A 22,154-nucleotide genomic window follows, 5' to 3' on the forward strand; every position below is an offset into this window, starting at 1 on the left:
CAGTTTCTCTCATCTTCTCCCTCTGTAAGCCTAACACTCCTCCTCACCCCTGACCTCTCACACCTGCGTCTCCACACCGTTAAGTTTAGGCATCAGGATACGAGGAGTCACCCCAGAGTTGAGATCCCTCTCGAACTCCAATAGCTGGCCCATGAAGTTTAGATTTGGGGACACCACTGGACGCCGGCTCCGCACGTATTTGTAGGCATCTGTCATTGTCATGAGGGTGTGCTTCATAAGGTAGGCGATGACAATGGTTGCAGAACGGGACACGCCTGCCTGGCAGTGTACCAACACTCCCTGTCCACTCTGATATGCCTCCTCTGGGGATAAGAACAACAAAACAGATGAGCTCTATTTGCTGAATTCAAGAAGGAAAAACTGGCTGAAACTGACATGCTGGGCAGCTGTGATCATCTGTAAACACAGGACGTATGCTGCATAATAACTTACAACACTTGGTATCATTCCCTTCTGAATGAAGAATGAAGCCAGTTTATGTTCCTACTTTCATTCAAGGCTATATAAAACATCACTGACTGTCTTTTAAACTCTAAATTCAACATTCACGAAAAATCCATTTCATTCCATGTACCACCTTTTTTGATAAATAGAAAACAAAAGTTCAGCCGTTCACTAAAGAAACACATCTGAAGGTGAATCTAGCAGAGTGTAGGCGGCATGAGCAGGGTCAGGAATTAACCACACAGACAGTAACACAACAGTCAGTCAGTGCCATGGCATTGAAAGGAAACAAACTGTGGATGTTAAAAGCTGATCAATGCATTCTTTCTTTCATTCTTGCTCTCATTCTTGCTTTCTTCCTGGTTACTTGGTAACAGTCATAGTTGAACACAGACCACTGACAGTATGTTGATTCTCTATTAGCCAGCATAATAATGATTTATTAGCTTTACAACAGAAATCAGTGTTGGGTGAGTTACTTGAAAAATGTCATTAGTTACTCATTACATATTAGTAATTTCTCAGAGTAATAATTGTAAAAAAGTAAATTACATTACTCATTATTTAGTCCAGCTCTGACAAAGGTGTCAAAGGTACCTTTCAATAACTTTAAAGTCTCCAAACATCATGTATTCTGTACTCAACACTTGTGAAAATAGAAAATGAACCATTGTAGATAAACAAACTGCCAGTCTACAGTTTGGTACAGTATTTACTGACCATCAACAGCTAGCTTAGCCCTGTTAACGCAGTACAGTAGACCCAACCCACAACAAAACCTAGGTGTCATCTGCATGTAGAATTACCACTGGAGGCAAAGCTACTGGGGGCTAGCTAGCAGCTTTGTTGGTAAAACCTAACCCCCTCCCCATATCTCCTGCCCCTGTGCCAAGCTAACACATCCTGGCCTACTCCACTGAACGCACAGAAAACTGATATCAACCCTCCATCAAACTCTTGGTAAGACAGAAAAGAAGCAGATCCCCAAAATTAAGTAATGGAGCATTAGCGGTATTAGTACCTGTAATGTAATCACGGAGTTACAAATTGTAATCCCTACTTGTTAATGAAACGTAACATTATTAAGTAATACATTACTGCCAAGACTAATCATTACTTCACTTCTTAGCGCTGACTGGCTCTCTACAGCAACTCATATACACAAACACAATATAAAAGAGATGGGACTCTCACCAATAAACTCAAAAACCTCTTCAAAGTACTGTCGGAGGTTTTGTTTGCTGTTATCAGTGGCTGGCAGCCTTTTGTAGCGCAGTCCAGAGTTGACGTGGTAGAGGGGCAGGTGTGTGGTCACATTGACCACATAGCCGATGTTGAGGCGCAGCAGCAGGTCCAGGTCTTGAGCGTCTCTCTCATTCCCTAGAAACAGGAAGGGCAGGATGGGACTGACCACGGCGTTCTCTGCATCAGGAGTCATCATACTCTCATCAGATAGAGAAGCCGGCAGTGAAGAGGACAGCGGCAGAGAGAGGTGCACTGGAAGAACACCAAACAGAGAGAATGTGTGCAGAGACATCATCTGTAGTTTGTGAAGACAGTTATCTGCGGCCACAGAGCAAGAAATCACAAAAATACTATTTGACAAATGTACAGGTTGACAAAAAACTGGCAAGTCTTGAAGTAATGAAATCTCCAATGAAGTCACTGATTCAAAAGTGTGTCATTTCAGTTAATTAGTATTAGTTAAAGTATTTATTGGCTATGAAAGAGAACTGGCCATTACCACTTTGATTATTCATAACCTAAATGAAACAGTTTGCTGAAATTCAAAGAAGCTAGATGTTCCCAAATGTGGGTGCATCTGTTAAAACCACACAGCAAAATTATTTAACACATCAAGGGGAACAGGCTCAGAATCGTGACAGCATATGCCAAACACAGACAGGCCGCACTCGCTAAAAGAACACCAGTTGAAACTAACCAAAAGGGATCTTTTGATGGACATCAGTAGAATACAACTGGTTGAAAAACTGTGTTAAATGACCCAACATGACCCAGCACTGTTTCAGTGACAGCAGTGGAAAATTAGTTACTTCATACTGTAGATATTATATAACCTGTATGTTACCACTTGCAGAGGTGAATTATGAGCTATTCTTACTTCTGCTGTTCTCCTCATCTTGCTCTCTGTTCAGGGAGTTGAGGGCCAGGTGAAGTGACTGAGCTGAGGGCAGAGAATGTCCTCCCTCTCTGTCTCTCTGCCAGGGTTTGGGTTTGATGAGTGTGCTCGGGGCCGATGGTGGAGGCGAGAAGGACACAGGTGATGGGGGGGAGGCAGAGCGGGGAGAGGGGGAACGTGGATATGCTACATCTCCATCTTGCTCAGGACCATCGCCCATTCCTACATCTTCGGCTTTATTCAAGAGCCTTTTCAGTGAGCTCCGGCCGTCTTCATACCCAGATCCTGACCTGCAGCCCATGAAATCAAGGGCAGCCATTTTTCCCTGCTGAAGCCGCCGTCGGCCAGCATGGTCTGTTAGCTGAGACTGCGCGTATTCCTGGAGGTTTTGACAGTCCAGGAGGACAAGGCCTGTTCCGTTAGTGCCATTTTGGGCCTGGTTTGCACAGGTCTTCCCGACACCTACTCCAATCCCAGCACAGTGATTCTTTTGGGCTTTAGAGTGGGTCATTTTCTTGGCCAGTTCTTCTGGCCAGATAGTACGCACGCTGTAGTCATCATCATCAGCTTGGAACATACCCATTGGATGAGCCGCTCCGATGCTTCTTCCTGGGGGTTTGCCTCGGCGAGGGTTGAATGTCACCACTATAGGGTCGCTGCTGCAGTAGCTGCAGGTAGAGCTGCCTGTCTGAGAGGCTTTGGGGTTGCAGCCTGTGACGCAGCTCTGTATCGCCCGCAGAGGAGCTGAGGAAGACAGTGGGGCACAGGGCAGGCATCCCCCTACCAGTTTTTTGCGAAGGATAGCAGGACTCTCAAAGTTTCCAGCCTCACCAGAGCAGGAGGCACAACGGAGAGGTTTGAAGAGAGTTGCTCGGCAGTCAGACACAGTGCTGTTAGAAGAGGAGGTGTTGGAGGTGGAGGTGGTGGAGAGACACCCACCCAGATTTCTGAGGCCCATTTCTTTGCCTCCTCTCTTCACTGCTCCAACATTGTGAACACAGGAAAACGAGGTGGAAGTGCTTCCTCCACCTCCTTGGCAGCTAGCAGAGTGGCCCTTATACCCCCGGCATCTTACCAACCTCCAGCAGCCACAGCTGAATGGGTGGGTGCAGTCGATGGTGCAGGTATGGTCAGGGCTGGGGAACCCTCCAGCATGGGAGGAACAGGGGGAGAGGGGAAGACCATGAAGAAGGTGAGGGCGAAGATCCCTGTTGCGGGACGGGTGTGGCTGGCTGAGTTGCTGAAACGAGATTGGGACATGGGTAGGTTGGGAGGGAGGGGATGAGGAATAGTTGGAGTTTAGGATGGCAGCATGAGGAACAGGGACGGAGTTGTGGTGGTAGGGCAGACTGTGACTATTATGGCTTTGATGGACAGTTCCCAGTTTGGAATTCTTTTTGTGACCTAGAGAGGGAAATTCTTGATCGCCTCTATTAAGAAAACTAGTGTTTTCCTTTTCCTTTTCACTCCTGAACTTATGCTGTTGCGCCTGAGCGGGGACAAATTGCAGGACGCCTCCAGGAGAAGATGACAGCTGACTATGGCGACTTCGCTGTGACTTGTGTTCAGCTCCACCTGGCCTCCCTGCAGTTCCAGTTTTTCTCTCACATTGTCCTTGATCCAACTGTGAAGAGGCGCATTTCCCTTTGCCACCTTTTACACTTCCGCTCCGCCCTAATGAGTTGCTGAATCCTCCTCCTCGTCCTCCTTTGTCCACCGTCACCCTGATATCAATAGTATGCGTGTGGGAGGGAAGCCGGGGGCCGAGAGTTACTGTGCCATTGCTATGGCAGTGGCTAGGGATGTGTCTGACACCAGCTGGGATGACAGGCTGGTCGCCCTTGAATTTCTGCGCACGGGAGGATCTGCGCTTGCATTCCAGAGTCAGAGATTTACAGGAGGGTGAGTAGAAATGGGACTGAGAAGGATGGAGATGAGGAGGGTGTGCAACTTGTCCATTGGAAGAGGCTGATATTTGAGAGGAGTGCTGTGGGTTGGTTTGTGGGGACGCCTCACACAGGACTAAGTTTTTAGGGTGCTGAATGACCACTATGCGCTCATCAAGAGGGAGGGGAGGCATCTGGGTTTATGCAAAGCTATCCAATGAATAGGGAGAGAGAGACAGAAAGAGAGTCGTCAGGAAATTACTGCAATTTTTCAAACACAGAAAATGTGGGATGCACTTTACATTTCATCAGTTTGGACACAAAACTATGAATATTGCCTTGCAGCTATGAAATATTTATACAATAGAGTGCTTAGGGTCAATTATATGTGAAATGTAAAGTAAATCCCCAAACACATTTGACAAAACAATCGATTTTTATGTTTTACATATTTAAGTCATCTCTAAGGTGTCTTTTCCATACAAAACATACCAAGAACAAATACAAAACCAACAACCAACAATATCACATCTCAGTTTTGAATATCATCATGTCACGCATATTTCCTTTCACATTTGCTGCAAATGAAAGGAGAAATTACATAAAGAGAATGCTGCTGAGGTGCATGTTTGATCTTAATGGATAACACTGTAGTGATTATGTTTTCCAAATCCATTTAAACATGCACATCACAGTCTATGACCTGTTTATACCAGGGCCACTGCTTATCTATGTTTATCAGAGTTTGATGTTCAAATGTTAACTGGTTTCACGTAATATCATTACCATTAAGGTATAAAATTTAAAAAACCCAAGGATCTTAGACTGTGTACCTGTTTACTGTTAGCAGAAAATAATCTCAGCTAATCCTGATGGCAGTGGGAATTCTTAAAAGCTTAGTCACAAAAGCTGCATCAAATGAGCGGCAACAACCTTCATCCCTCAGATGAGTCCCCATTCTGAAGAAAACATATTCAGTCACATGAAAGAATAAGCCAAGTCAAGTCATGGCTGATGGTAAAAATAGCTAAATATACTATAAAATATAGCTCGAAGATGCATGTTCACTGCTCTCAATGTAGGTGCACTATATAACAATGTCAAATCAAACTACAAATGCAAATACAAATGCTTCTGTGATGTGTGCAGTTTATTTTTATGTGGTTCTTAAAATGGACAGTGCATTGCTGTGTTGCGCTGCTTTGTCACAGAAAAACAACACAGTGACTCTTAAAAGTAGCTAATTGCTCATTTGGATTCTTCACTTTAACGACTGTTTAATGCTGGGGAGCCATGTGATTATCTGAAATGAAACACTTCCTGCTCGCAGGCCTCTAGCCTGCTCATTCAGCCTCTGGAATAAACTAAATTAACTGAATCCTTTGGGCCAATTAGAAATGAGCATTTGTCCAGGCCATGGTATAAACAGAAGGTCACCGCACACACAACAATGCAACTCAGCTGGAGAGAGCTTTCTCACCATGACACAGCAAAAAGAGATTAACTGACTGTAACTTTTAAATATGCATTTTGTAATAAAATACATATAGAGGTTTTTCCCATCATTAAAGTGCCTTTAAGATTAATGTTATTAATAACAGGTTGGTACAGTTACTACAGGACATGATACTTGAATTCTTTAGGTTCATTTGGTACATTCATTATAGTGCTGCTCTCAAACATTAGGATGAAAAATTAGTGTTGTTAAAGTGAAATCTGATACACTGTTAAATACAATCAATCTGAGATGTTCAGTGCACCCAGGAGGTGTTTGGTTGATGAAGTACTTTAATTTACTTTTTGCCACACTAGCAGCATGACTGCAGGGGTGGGAGGGTTGGGAGGATGATAGCATGCTAATGTTAGCAATGCAAGCTCAAAGCACAGCTGAGGCTGGCAAAGCACAGAGGTGAGAGCAAGAGATTTCCCAGTCTAGGAAAGAAAAGTGATTCTTTCATTACACTGCAGGCTTGACAACTATGCATTCTAATCTGCTGAGGCTATTTGTATCGCTGCCTCATGTTTGATGGCTTTCTCCCATGTGATTGTAAGAAGCTGTTGTAAACTGATGAGTCTATAAAGGCACATTTGCTTTTGATGTTTTAGATCACTGAAAATTTAAAGGGTCAGGTCACATTACAACAAGAAATATTTTAAGCTTAGCTAGCAGCATGGCTCTAGGTATGGCAGCATTGCCTGTCAGTTGATCAGTCCACCTCTTTGGTCCAGACTTAAGTATTTCAGTAATTATTTTACAGATTGCCATGAGAATTTGTGCAGACATTCATGACCCCCTCAGGAGGAATCCTAATAACTCTAATGATCGCATGAGCTTTCCACTTGTGCCAACATGATATTTATTTATTCATTTATTTATTTATTTGTGAAAAGTCTTGACAGTGACCGGATGGATTCTTTGGTTTATGAACAAATATGTGCAACACTGACAGTCCCATCAAACTCAGCTGCACTTTTTTTGTTTGCTGCAAATATTAGCATGCTAACACAGGAAACTAAGATGGCAAATATAAGCCATAGATTCTTTGTCTTAATTAATGTTAAACCATCAGTTCATATTACTAAATAACATATTTTTTTCATGCACTCCTGGTGATATCTAGCCATGTAGATAATTTACTTGTCCAGGATTTGAGAGATCTGTCAGTTCTGCCTTCATGCAAAATCGAGGTGAATGGAATTTTGTTTGTGGTGGTCTGTTCAAAGACCTCAGAGTGAATAATTTTTACTGGAACTGTTTTCTACCAAAGAAATAGTCCCAATGAAAAGAGCTGACATCATATATCCATAGTGTCCACCTCCATTGCATAGGTATGGAGGCCTACATTTAAGAGATAGATATCTCAAAACCTATACATGTAACAATCACAATCTATCTGCATGGCCAAATACCATTAAGGTACGCAAGAAAAATATGTTTTAGATAAATTTAGATAAAGCAACCCTTAAAACTCCATAGGTGAAGGTGGAGATGCACCAGCCTCATCTTAGATCCACCAAACAACAAACTAGCCTATAACTGCAACGTATATGACATATAGCTGCTTTTACACACTGTTTGTTAAGATGGATTTGTATTTTAACCTTAAACCCTTCGAGCCATATTCATCAGGAATCTCTCAGGGTGTGGAGGACCATAAAGGGCGAGGGGAGGAAAAGATACTGACGACCACACTGGCTGACAGAAACAAGGGGGGTGGAAAGGAAATACAGGGGGACAGATTATAATGTGGCACTGAAAAGCACAGACTGCAGGGGTGGACGGAACATATCAAAACAATGTGGGGACGCCTTCAGTACCAACACAACACAGATACCGACCCATAGAGAAAGGAACCCACGCTCCAGCGTCCCCATGCTTAAATCCACGCACTGAGTCTGGTGATGGTATCCTCATCTTTTTTTTTTTTTTTTTCCTTTTTCAGCCTTGCCTGTGGTGGAGGGGGGTGGGGGTTACATTGACCCAGTTTTATCATGTTGGAAGTCACTATCACTCTGATCACTTTTCTCTCACACACTGTAAACTGCAGGCTGGCTAGTGGCCTTTTCACTCACTCACACTCACAGCTCCAGCAGACAGAAAGGGCCACAGAGAGAGATGAAAAATACTAAAGCAAAGTACAGCAGCGATGCCTCCTCACATTTCGCTGACATGATACTTCACAGCAAGAATAAAGTACAATACTCTGTGTACTTTAGTGAAGCACTACTCTGGAAACATTACACCGTCTGATCCATTACAGTGACAATACAAATATTTGTGCTGGACACTTATCAAATCCTCACATTCAATCTACAATCTACAATCTGCAGCAGGATTTAAATGGGGTTTGACTGCTGACACGTTGCCTTCATGTCCAGGAATCTTACCAAGTACATTTACTCGGTTACAGTGCTTGAGTCAAACTTGTAGGTATTTCTTCTTTCCTTAAGCATTTCTAGTTTTTGCTCCTTTATATTTCTACTCCAATTCCTTTCAGAAGAAACCATTGCACTTTTTACTCTGCTACAGCAGCTGTAGTTACTTTTCAGATTAAGCTTTTGCCTAAAAATCTTTATGATACACTCACAAAACACCTTGCAATGTTAAGATTAAATAAGCGTTTTTTGGCTTGTGGCCCCTCACAAAAACATTTAGCTGGGGCCCCTCATCTTGTTTCAGATGTCTTTGAGTTGTGAGCAGTTCCACCAAAGGCAGATTTGTGTTGCAGAGCTTTGGTTTTCCTTCTTTCCTGTCACATTATTTCCATCTCCTCATCCCTGATTTATTTTGTGAGCCTTTGGAGGGAGACCTTTGCTTAAGTAAAGGCTTCGGCTACTTCTTCCACCACTGAGCATGCCAGTTGTGGAGTTTTGGTTTAAGACTATTAACCCTATGGCAGATTAAGGCAAATACCGTTGAGAATTGAAATATCTGCTGTGGACATTTGCTCTCAGACCTGAAGGCAAACTGCTGCCAAATTGCAGTTAGCAACATGATTCACCTAAAAACCTGTTAAACTGCGTGAGCACTGATGATTAGGAGGTTAATTGAAACTGTATTTAATTAACTGTGTTTATGTGAAATGGCTCCACTCGGTTGGTCATAATTAATCTGTCTTTCTAACACGCTGGTGGAGTCTGATGAAAGGCTGTAAGCCACATGCCTGCCAGCATACAGACCGTGCTGACTGCTGCTGTGTGTGTTTGCAGCGACTGTCTTTCAAAAATGAGTCGCCTCAATCTGCTTTGCTTGGAACAGCCAGACAGCACAAAATGTACAAAGTGTATAGATTTGTTTGACGCTTGACAAATGAGAAAACTGTTGCTTGCATGATCACAGAAACAGACTTGTTCTTTTTTTGTGATGTGACAGTTTTTCATTATTGCCCCCTTGTTAATAGCTTCAGTTGCCAGATCCCAGATCGGAGGTGGCAGCCAATCTGACAGCTCTGATGAAAAAACACAACAGACAGCAGTGCAGAGAAATTGAATTAGCTCACTGCTGACTAAGAAATAGTGGAAAAAGACACTCTGCTCAATTTGATGGCAAAAACTGGTATCTTATGGATGCAGGGCCATCAGATAAGCTAATGTATAAATATGTATGTGCAGTATTATAGACTATGGCCAGGCTGCATTGGCACAATCATAAACTCCCACACCTCTGTGTGTTGATACTTATGGGGTAGCTCATCCTTTTGTTAAAATCACAGCTCAGGTCCAATTGCACAACTCATATCAGTATGTGAGATTGCATAATATATCTACTCGGCATATATGACTTCAGAGGTTGACAGTAAAGTGTGAATAAGTTATGAGTCCTTTTCAGAAGAACTGAGGGAGCGCAGCCACTGAGGATCCTATAAGAAATTTTTGACAGCGTTAGCTACTTACATTAGGCTGAGTAAACAAATGTCGCAGGATGGATCAAGGAGCGGAGAGGCAAATGCAAATGTATGCGCATGATTGGCTATGTATTAACATTTAAGGAAAGTATGCTCAGCTTTGCTGTTAGCCGCCTCACAATTCAAGCACATGAAAGTGGAGCCTGTTAAAATAAGAACTCGCACAGATAAAAAGAAATATTAGAAAAGGAGAAGAGTGCCACGCAGCTCCTGTTAGTGAGAGCTGCATGAGCCTACGGGGGAGATCATGAAGCCCTCCCTTGGCTCACTGCTACCCCACCAGCAGAATGAAGATAACAGCTTTACAGACACAGGCATGAGCCGCAGAGAGGGGAGCCGCACACATACTAATGTTTTTCCACACGATTTAACTCTTTTCCCAAACACCTGAGCAAAAGCTGCAGTATAATAAACGGTGTGCTTAGCACCTCTGAACTGTGTGATATTACATGAATGAATATCATGAATTCAATCAGAGCTGGAATCATTTTACGTTGTGAGCCCAATGAAAACTCATTACTTGGTCTTGAAAAGAACGCAGGAACAGAACAAGGAGGACGGTGTATGGCTTACAGCAGAGAGTACACTATACACAACACCATGATGTAGGTTTAGGCAGCATGGTGTACAGTGTGTCTCCAGCTGCAGAGTTGATGCAGCGAGTGTTTTTTGGGGACAAGCTGTTGAGGGGGCTGGTGTTTTCGGGAGCAGATGGCTGTCTAGCTGTTGAAGATTGATGGCGATCTTTCCGTTCCCTCTCTCCGCCCCGGCTTTATGCAGCTCCTTCATCAAAAGGCACCTGACAGCCAAACACCCACGCAGCAGAGTGGACAACACCAGAGCAAAAACCAGCCAATTACTGCCTCATAAGATTGCTTTAGAATCTCTTCCTCTGCTGCATGAAAAAGATGTTTTCCATCACAGTAAAAAAGGTTTTTCAAGCTAGAGGATGGGAGGAAAATTAGTCATCTGAGTCATTTGTTTCCAGAGGCTGATGAGCCTCCGTCAGAGGACAATCCACATCTCCACATTTTTGCTAGTGTTTAGCTCTGAGTTGGCACAAAGTGACAGGAGGCGGTCCACTTCTCTCTTTATATGGTCATCCTCACACATAACCAAACTGACAGATGGACAGCAAGAGCTATGGGCAGAAAGGCGAAAGGCACGAGAATGTTCATAATAATATATCTAACAGCACTGAGGGTCAAACAGTTGGTGTCACAGATCCGACAGGAGCTTCTGCATCCACACACAGACCGAGGAGGTGCTGATGTGACTGAAAATCAATGAACAGGTGTTCACATTACAGGAGGGGCTAATAATGCAATTACACAATGTCAGAACGATGCAGGTCTTTCAATGTTAACACGAGCTACACAAGAACAGGACTAGTGGTGACATTGAAGGAATAGTTTGACTATGTGGGAAATAAGCTTATTTGCTTTCATGAGAAAATTGATTCCATTTATGAGTCGGACTGTTTCTGAGCTGGGAGCAGTGACTGTGTGAGGTCTCCGCTGGTTGGCTGGTGACCTCATGCTGATGACAGAACTTCAGAACATCACTCCTACTGGACAATAAATAGTGACAGAGCCAGGCTAGCCGTTGCCCTGCTTCCAGTCTGGAAACAGTTAAAGCTGACCACTTGATTGAAGACGAGGAACTGAAAACAAAATAAGTTTAAGAGCCTTCAGCTATAAGCAAATGTTGTTCTCGTGAATGAAAAGGAAGACTTTCCTTGGCCCGTGCGGATGTTCATACCAGAGAACAAGTTAATTCAAATCAGCAGAGAAGCAGAAAATGATCAAGCTTGTCCCAGTCTAAGCACTCAAGTACAATTTGACTTCCAGTGTTAAAATGCCAAACATGAGAAAATAGACTCTCTGAGATATTGCTCAAAACTGATAATACATTTGCTTTACTTTAGTGCCAAACTGATGTTAAAGTCTTCTTCTGAGACACACAAACGCTCTGCACATCATTGCAGTGTGCCTTGACGCTGGTGTCACAGCAGCATGTAGAGTGTCTCCTTTAACATCCACCAGGGTGGAAATGTTAATTGTAACTGCAGCACAATGGGTTGGAGATGGGGAGAAGCAGCAGAGTGAAGCACCTCCTGTCTATCACAAATATGATATGAATGATAATGACTGCTAAAGCACCCTGTATAGATGGCTGTTTGCCAAACTGGGCAAAAATCACTTTTTAATTAGATATTTAACCCAAAACTTCTATAAAACATGAGTCATTCAGTTACCGGCAGTGAGCAACATGCACATGTTAACGTGAGTCATTGTGTGATCAGCTTAATCTACATGCAGTGTAAATAATCAGTTATATTCACACTGCAGCTCTCAAATGAATGTGGTCACAAAGGTGTGGAAACCCATTAAACCTTCAGGTTCTTCACAGTAACACTAACAATGCTGTATTATTAACATCTGAAGCATGTGTTTTAGATTTATATGTCAGCTGTTTCTATTAAATCTTAAATCTCAACACATTTGAAATGATTTGTAGATGTTGTCACTTACAAATAAAGTGAAAATAATGTTAAATTGCCCACCGAGTGGAGTGAGACAGCACAATGTAAGGACCTAATGAAGTTCAAGGGGGGAAAAGGATAAATCTGACTTGTAACAGAGAATGTGGATTTAAGCCATTGTGACTCATGCACTCTAATCAGGCTTACGTTACACATCTAGTGATGTAAGATTAACTCGGGACAAAGGAAAACAACTTGCAACTTGAAACCCTGCTGTATGTGATGACTTGGTGGTGACTCAGAGTGTTTTGTCAACAATGCCATGATAATGGTACAATAATGACACATAAGGATGAGCCTGCTGTTGATTTGTGTCATTAAATTGTCTCTAATACTGGTCCTATTGTTTGACTGATTCAGAAGGTAACTATGTACATTTACGCAAGTACTGCACTTAAGTACAATTTTGAGGGACTTTTTACTTCCACCCCACTACATTTTGGAGGCAAATATTTGTACTTTTCACTCCACTACATTTATTTGATAATGTTGATTTCTACTAATTAGGGCTGACTTTGCTGATTCAGAATGACATAAAACAAAACTTAACTAATTTCTTGATGTAGTATCATAGATTAAACTACTCAACAGTATATAAAGTAATTACAATGAGCTCCATCTTTACCAGCTGCAACATCAAAGTGATGAACACATGAATGCATCATCATAAAATCTGGTAATAAACATTATTCTGAAATGGGCCAGTATGCAGTTTTACTTTTGGTACTTTAAACATATTTTGATGCTAATACTTTTGTACTTTTACTTAAGTAAGATTTTGAATGTAGGACTTTTACTTGTAACAGAGTATTTTTTACATGCTTCTAATGCTACTTTAACTTAAGTAAAGACAAAGACATCTTTACGTTTACTGCTATTTTATGTTATTGTATTGCTACATTTGCTTTTCGCTGTAATCTGCTTTGTTTCACTGTCTCATCAGAGCTCACACCACCACTACAGGCTACTAGGGAGAAGTCAAAATAATTACATCACCTAATCTCCACAGTCAGCGGACAGAAAGTGATGGAAGCAACTGCGCAAACTGGCCAATCAGAGGGCAGCGTGATAGGGAACATTCAGCCATCTCTTCTTTCCTTCCACTATTCAGTCAAACTGAAGACAAATACTTGATTTCAGGACATCCAGTATCATAATCCCCACACATTCCAGATCAAGCCATTGTTATTCTTTTATTTTATGGAAGAAAACATGGGATTGGTGGCACTTTGGCTGCATGACTATCTTTTCTGAGTGGCTCAGAATTCGTGGTTATACCTTCTTTAGTCATTGAAAAATCAAATATCATTAGTGAAGATTAGCAAAACAATGCTAGTCAGTTACAGACAGCACCTCTATCAGCACAGTGATTGCTATTAATGCTCATAAAGAGTCAGCACAAGGCAATGGCACATTGTAAGGTTAAAAACTAAGGCAGGAGTTTGACCTCCACTTTAATAAGAAATCCAAAAAACGACTACCCTGAAATAGAACACTAAGAATAGAAACTGACAAAAGCAGCTTGGAGAAAGGTTTTGTGGCTGGGATTTGAGCCCTCTGCCACATAAAGATAAGAAGAACAGTAATGTGCTTTGAATATATTTTAAACTCTTTGAAGAAATGTCTCTCTAAAAAGCACACTGTCATGGTTAGTGATTGCTTTGAAACTGTTATCAGAAAGAAGTCTCATGCTTGTGCCAAAGCATTTCTGAGCATCGAGTGCCATCCCAGCTGTAACTCTCTGACACACGGGATCATTCGCACAAACAGTGAAAAACACAGACGTGGTGTGAGAAACATAATCAGTCAGATTAATTGGAGGCAGCAACTGAACCAAGGTGGTCTAACACTGCACCGAAAGCCACTGAGTCAATGTGTTCTGTAGCAGTATGTGTGATGGATGTTACTGCTTGGTAAGAGCTCAGATACACGTCAACTCAGGCAAGGACAGCAAGCAAGCACCGGTCCAGGCTTTCCTGATGGGTATTCAGTCCCCAAAACATTTAGTCTCCTGCAGGCATTTCCTCTCAGAAAAACAACACCCCCCAAAATCTGACACCATCCTTTTCAACAAGGGGTTGCTCAGCTTGAACAACAAAAACAAAACCAACAGAAGCATCTGTTAGTTGCAGCCTGGTAACAACCGTCTGTTTCTATTACCCCTCTGGATTTTATGCCAGACCAGCTTCATATCCTTGAAGAAAACCTCTAAGAAAGAATGAGTGGGCATGAAAACAACAACACAAGACACCCTGAGGCTGTCGCAGCATCTCCCTCAGCGTCTCAGCCGGCCTGCAGCATCAACAATCAGAAATCATGAAATTATCATTATTAATGGTGGGAGTTAATGAGGTTATTGAGGAGTTTTCTCTCTTGCCTGGAGCCACCAAAAAACAAAGCTCTGCTACACATTTCACCTAAGTTCATATTTTTTACAGTGGCAGGTCTGCACATAATACTCACTTAAAGCAGCATTTGGTCCACATTAAGCCTGTTTGTTCTTTAACATGTAGTGCACGTGTGCACTTAGAAAAAAAAAGAATTGTTGGGCCAAAACATGACTTCAGCTGGTCACACACAAATGAAATGAAGGTTTTCAAAGCAAAAAAATGTTAACAAGATTTGGAAAAAACTTAATTTCTTAGTCTTTCTAAGTGCTTTACTAAGGCAACTGGACATGCTTGAGGTTCTAAGCAAGCCTTAGTAAAGCACTTAGAGCTACCTTGACTTGGATGAATGAGAATCTTAATTCACTTCTTAATGTGTTATCAGTTTAATTGATTTTTTACAAGTTGATCAACAATTGTCTTATTCCAGTGTACAAATTGCTAACTTTAAAAAAAATCTGATTTGCCAAGAGACGTTCCATTTATATTCTTCTAACTAAAAGTCTGTGACAATGTGCCATTAATTAGTTGAATTTGCATGAATTCACTCAGAGATGACACACACATTTACACTGCTGTAGATCACGGCGAAACAGTGGGTTTGAATGTAAAGTGATGGACACAAAGCTTCCTATCCCCAAATAATGTGAGACAAATCATTCTGATTTGAGCTCCTAAGCACCACAGAAATAACATCCTTTGTCTACCTGCTCCTTCCTACTTGGAGTCATCAGAGACTATCCCAGCATGCACTTGGCAACAGGCAGGGAAACAGGATAGGTCATCGTCTGGCTTACACCAAAACAAACATGGTCACATCTCTCTTTGTTGCAGAGTAAATCTGTTTAGTGGGTTTTTAAATCGTATCACTGCAATCATGCAGAATGTGAGATCAGATAATATACTCCATCTTTCCTGAGATATTCAAAGCCAATTTAATCATTGTTCCATTGCAACATTACACCGTTATCGGTAATGGTTGCCCATGATTGTATATGGGGTTTAGATGAAAGCGTTGAGTCAACTTTACGGTCTTTATAGCTCAGTCCAGGAAACCAACATCTGAACTGAAAGCTGTAGAGTTGGATGATTAGTCACAGATGGGCGGTCACTACGAGTCATTTGAAGTCTTCCTGTAAATGTACTGCAGTGATTCTTCTGTGCATTTCTTCATAAACTAAATTAGCAATCGCCTTCAGGTCAGCCAGCACACATGTGTCTGCTCCTTTATCTCTGCACCCACGGCAGTGCTGCGTAATCCTTTTACTCTCCTACCTTTTGTTCCTGCTGGATTTAACCACAACTGACCCTGTTGACAGAGACTAGAGGCTTGACTATGAAATGTATGTCACTAACAGACAGAGTTGCTCACATGCTGCACATCTCTCCTGCATCAGCTCTTTGTTGCGTCTCCTCAGCAGAAATAAATCAGATATTAATATTTACATTCTTCCCCTGCATTGTTGTTTACAGGGCTGTTTCTGCAGGCCAGTCATGGAAAATCTCAGTTCCTGTTTGCACGGTCGCTAGATGGCGCACCGCCTAATTTCTCAGTATTTTTAATCGCATCTTCGCTGCACATTCTTTGAACCTTTACCATGATGAGAAGTGAGGCTGATGTGTGCGACAGGGCCCGAGCCAGCAGGCCTGTACCCTCACCTACTCACTCTGACCAGGCGTGCAAATGTGTAATTAGGGTTCATTTGTTATTCTACACTTGGCTCTTTCACATGGCTGCAGTTATTTGTCTCCATAAATAATACACGCCGCCGCTTATTATGGCAACAATCAGAAACGCCGACCTGCTCCGTGCAGCGGCGAATAACAGAGGGTGCACTGCATGCTTTTAATGCCTGGCGTCAAAAATTCAAATTCACAGGAAGACATGCATTTTTTTTTTTTAACTGTGCTGGAAGCTGAACCTGACCAACACGTAGTGCTGTGACAGCCGCTGCATTAAACACCGCCTGCTGATGCTGGGCTCACAGGCCGAGCGGACCGAGCACAACAAGAAGTAACGGTATTAAAAAGACACATCACTTACATCAGCAGTGGCAGTCCTGTGGTGTATTCATCATTGATGCGTAGCGGAGTGAGAAATCCTCATGTCTGGAGTGGCCCGAGCAGCACGACCCGATGCGCTGGTATGATCCAGATGTGGAACACCTTCCCTTCCCTGCCTGCTCGTGTCTTTCAAAAAACAAAAAGATGACAAAAGAGAGATGTGGTGTGACCTGAAGCTGCACAGCTCTGCGGGACTTTGAGATGAGCGGATGAATAAAGAAATGTCATCAGGAGTGCTTGGCGAACTCAGCTGGCGTCACGTCTGAGCGTGTGTCACTCTGAGCTGCGATGCGTGTGTGAGGAGACACTGACGGGGAGGTGGGCTCTATTGTCTTCACTGTGGATGACATCATCCCAGACCAATGGCGAAACACACGAGATGAAGGGCTCAGGGGCGAGCACGCAGCACGTGCGGGATGGTGGAGGAGGAAGAGGAGGAGGGCTGATGTTGAACTAACAACACTGCAAAGGAAAGAAAAAGGAAGCACTTTAAATCCCACTTTGCTTCAGACGTCATTAATAAAAACAGATCAGATCAGCTCATATTAGTAACCAGTGGTGGAGAGGAGCTGAGTGCATTTACTCACGTGCAAATCGGAGACATTTGTACTTTACTTGAGTAGTACTTCACTACTTTTATTTGACATTTATCTATTTAACAGCAACATTTTTGGCATTATTAGTACTTTAACTATTGATACTTTTCAAATATTCTTTTTTGTGAGGTGACATTGCAGTACTTTAATTTGTAATGGATTATTTTTATTCTGTGTTACTGTGCTACTATTACTCAGTTAAAGGATCTCAGTCCTCCCTCCATCACTCCTAAGCACTATCTATCTATCTATCTATCTATCTATCTATCTATCTATCTATCTATCTATCTATCTATCTATCTATCTATCTATCTATCTATCTATCTATCTATCTATCTATCTATCTATCTATCTATCTAAAATACACTGCAGAACCATAAATTAATTATGTGCTTGTCATAAAGATTTGACAGTGTAGTTCATTATGTTGAATCTGAAACTGTACTGGCTCTTGTGTAAATTTATGAGATGTGAGTTAATGTCTGACAAAATGCAAAATGCACTTGAACAGTCTTCGTTATGAGTACTGTATGGCTGCAATTAACTATCAGAATTAATTCTAATTAAAGTTCCTCTTTCAAAAAAATGACTGAAGTAAGGGTTCAGAAATTCTATCACCAAAATTTACCTCAAGTAACAAAAGTAAAAGTACTTATTATGCACCTGAGTGGCCCCTTTAAGAATGACATCATTGTATATCATTGCAATATTATTACTGCATTATAATGTAAAGAGTATTTTAATCAAAATAATCAAAATATCAAAATAATCAAAATCAAGATCAAAATAATGTCAGGTTAAATCAATGAATAATACATACATGAATCCATTACAACAGCTGGCATATTGAATCTTCTATCAGCTAATCCATGAACAAACTAATTACATCAGCACAAATCCTACAATATATTTTGTTTTTATTTGTAGGTTTGCTGTGTTCTCTTCAACTGATGCACTTTTGTTCCACATGATAAAGATGATATACCTACAATATGATAAAAATGTAATGCCCGCATTATTATTCTAAACATGTTGATCAGTTTATGTTACACACGTCTTTAATGTGATTTCCATTAAAAGTATTCTAAAATGTGCACACATACGGAGACCCTGACACTATAATCTGCATCAGTATGTTATTTCTGGCAAAGCTGTCTTAGCTTTAAAAAAGTCCACTTTTCTCTCTTCACAAGCAGAGGAGATGATTGACACCGATGTTATGCTGACCAGAAATGATCCTCTCACTGTGTGAAATCATGAAGTCGACTGGAGCCACCAGTTCTGGACTAATTTTAGCAGTTAAAGAAATTTGAGTTGTCATGGCTGCTGTGGAAGGCGGCGAGCAGAGACATCCAGCCAGGGTTTGTTTTCCCACATATTTCACTGTGCATTTATCTCTTATGGCCTCCACAAAGACATTTTGCTGCTTTTTTTCCTGCTGCTTTTTGAGTCACAGCTGCAACTAAAGCCTGTTGGCCTGTGCTCTTTGCCAGTGCCATCACATTTTAAAAAGTACTTTTGAGCCCCTATTTAGAAGCCCTATAAAAGACTCCCATAGATGCTGCTTTAGTTTGACAAAGACATCACCAACCGTTGCCAAACAGCAACTTGGCACAAACCGTATGCTAACCAGCCGGCCCTTTGATGCCCTGTGCCCACTTGCAGCCTTGGAAAAAAGCCCTGGCTGAGGGTCTCTCAAACTGGCCCACCCCTTGCAAACCTCTGCATCGACGCCTCTGATCATGCAAGCTTGCTCATGATTAGAGGACTTACAGATGAGCAGTGGTTAAATATCACCTGGTCTCCTCTTTCATAGCTACGTTTGAGTTGTGCCTTTCCACTGTAACCTCTGAAATGTGTGTCTCACAGCCTCCACACAGAGAGGACAGCGACAGCTTGTCGTTTTTGTATTGCCGCTACTACTTCTTGACACTTGTCTCCCCCTGCCAACACTGGAGACACTTCACCCACCACCCTCATTTCAGTCCTATTCACAGCTGTGACTGTAATGTGCAGTCTCTCAGATTCCCAGATTAACACCACGGGCCACTTCACATCCCGGCAGATAAATTAAAGATATGCTAGCACCTGCTACATATGGTGATGTAGTGATGTGCAAATCTGATAATGTGAGTGATCACATTTGATACCTGCACAGTAAATTTGATAGTGTGGGTGTGTTTTTTTTTAATCTCTCCAGTGAAAACACCTGTAAACCTCTTAATGTGTCACAATTACTGCAATAATGACTGTAATCCAGGAGAAATTACCTGTGATTGCACAAAGATCTTGTATCCATATACATATAATCTGTCTTCATGACTCTTTCTCTATTGCTGAAATGATAAAACATCGCTCTGAGAGTTTGATCTCATCCTGACGTGTCTCTCACACCAGTGGTTCACACCAGCATACATCTTCTTCATTTCAGAGCAGCAGGCATGGAGGGACAGCGCTGAATTTCAATGTGCTTCTATAGCCTCTCTATAGCTGATTAGGAGGTTGTGGTGGAGTTTTCTGTATTTTTCCAGGGTGGAGGTTACCTCATGATCTGAGGTCAAAGGTCTGTTGATTCATCCAGTCCCAGGAGGTGTAAGTGACACCTCCTCTAAGCCTGTGGAAGGAGCAAAACTGCAGAGGACTTTTAAGCATGATCTGTGCTGAATGTTTATTGGATAGATGTGATATGTGTTCATTAGTGGACAACATGCCATTTGTGCTGCGGAGTCAGTCAGTGAGGAACAGTATCCTCAGCAGAAAAATGACTTATCTTTCCTTCACCACCCACCTCTTGTGTCTTTCAGTCTTGATAGTACATAAGCTACAGCTAGCAGTGGGTTAGCTCAGCTTAGTGCAGTGGCTCTAAACTTTTTCTGTCACACCCACCTCCAGAAGCCGAAAAAAGGTCACACCTCCCACCCCAAAGTTTTTATCAAACATTAACAATGATGCGAGTTGAATTTTAGTGGAATAAAGGTCAGCACGGTAGCAGCAGCAAACACCGCCTGCAGTGGCTGAATGCTCCCCTGTCTGACAACCACTGGCTCAGTGAAACACTGGACGCAGCCATCTCTTTCCAAAGGTAAATAAATCTGAAACACAATATTTCTTGTTTGTTTAGTTCATTAAAGGAAAAATGAAAAATCAACAAAAAAATCCACCACTGCTGCACTATAGCTCACCCTGAAAAGGTAAAAAAACAAAACAAAACAAAACAAAAAAACAGGGATTTAGGATTTCGGGATTAAAGTATTTTCCTTTACCAGTTCCTTATCAAACACTTTCTTTAGCTGCATATTCCTTTTGAGGGGCCTGGAGCATATCCCAGCATGCTCATAGCACCAAGTACAAACCCCATCCAGCCTCAGCATGTGTGTGCATATTAAGTCCATGGCTCATTTCTCGCTCAATACAGCAAAATGGTAGAGCCTGGAAATATGGATGACAAGCAATCATCCAATATTTGTAAGCCTTAATGAAATGAATGATTTTACAAATAGCTTTCTGTAAACAGAACAACGATTTAGGCTAGCCGTTATTACATTCTTTTAAATCTGAACAGGCCAGAAAAAATTTTATTAAAATGAAAATTATATTAAAAATCTGTGCAGCAATGAAATGTACTGTTATGAACTTAACTTTCCCTGTTGTCTTGTTAGTGGTTTTGTCAAACTTGCACTGTAGTAGCATCTTAAGACTGACGCATAAGATAACAAGATAACAGTGTTCAGTTGTCAGACCTTCATCATATACAGCAGGACTGTCCCTGCCAGAGAGCGTCTGGACCTCCAATCCACAAAATGAAAAATCACTCCTTTTCTGCTGTTGACAGTGTGACAGTGTAGCTACAAGAAATAATAATAATTCTGCCACGGTGGGGGTTCATTTCCTCGATAATGTGTTTGGAATTACAAAACTTTCATAGGAGTAATTATCAAGACACTGTTTAAGCTACAGCAGGAAGAGTGATGAAATTATTTTCATATATCAAAGCTCTTTTTTTCCCCTCTCTTTCAAATTATTTTTTACAATCATCAGCCTGATGAAAGCTGAAGCCAAAATCACCAAACTAAATACACCTCATCAGTGGAGCACCAGTTTCCTCTAACTGTGGTCTTAAATGATAGTGATCTCATGATTTCATGTAATGAGAAAAAAAGAGGAACATCCAAAAAAAGAATAAACATTTGTCTAGTAGAACGTACAACCCCCAGACTTATCTTGTGACCCTTTGGAGAGGACCAAACCCTGAGGACGAGAACCACTGGACTAAACTGATATTTAATACTGTATGACTGACTTTATACTCAGTCAGAGGTGCTTGTCAGATGATCAAATAGCTTCAGAAACACCATCAGCGCACACCTTTCCAACACTGCATTGGTACTTTTGAGACTTTCAGTACTTTTAGCTGATTGTACTTGTAAATGTATGATTATAGATGCATCTTAACTTGTAATGTAGTATTTTTATGTAGGTTAAGGTGTTAGTTTTTCCAGACAACCTTCCAGCTGGTTTGGTAACATTTCATTTTAATAAGAGAGTTTATATTCTGATATATTCTAATTCTTAATAAAGTGGCATTCATGAGTTATTTTAACCATGTACTGCACTTTGGTACTTGTGTAGGTGTACATTTCTTTCTTTTGGGAATGTGGAATTAAGA

At 41.6% G+C, this 22,154-nt stretch overlaps 1 protein-coding gene across 1 annotated transcript in view; it reads right to left on the reverse strand.

Moving 5' to 3' along the window:
- The window catches only part of LOC139345040 (uncharacterized), a 32,291-nt gene extending 15,286 nt beyond the window's left edge, over positions 1–17,005 (reverse strand). The window contains exons 1-4 of the mRNA XM_070983491.1: positions 16,873–17,005; positions 2,588–4,701; positions 1,660–1,962; positions 59–323 (exon numbers count right to left, since the gene is read on the reverse strand). Of these exons, the coding sequence (XP_070839592.1) occupies positions 59–323; positions 1,660–1,962; positions 2,588–4,685 (2,666 nt within the window). The 5' untranslated portion in view covers positions 4,686–4,701; positions 16,873–17,005. The remainder of the gene's footprint in view (positions 1–58; positions 324–1,659; positions 1,963–2,587; positions 4,702–16,872) is intronic.
- Positions 17,006–22,154: the final 5,149 nt, after the last annotated feature.

Source organism: Chaetodon trifascialis, chromosome 16 (assembly GCF_039877785.1).
Source record: "Chaetodon trifascialis isolate fChaTrf1 chromosome 16, fChaTrf1.hap1, whole genome shotgun sequence".
Taxonomy (NCBI): Eukaryota; Metazoa; Chordata; class Actinopteri; order Chaetodontiformes; family Chaetodontidae; genus Chaetodon; species Chaetodon trifascialis.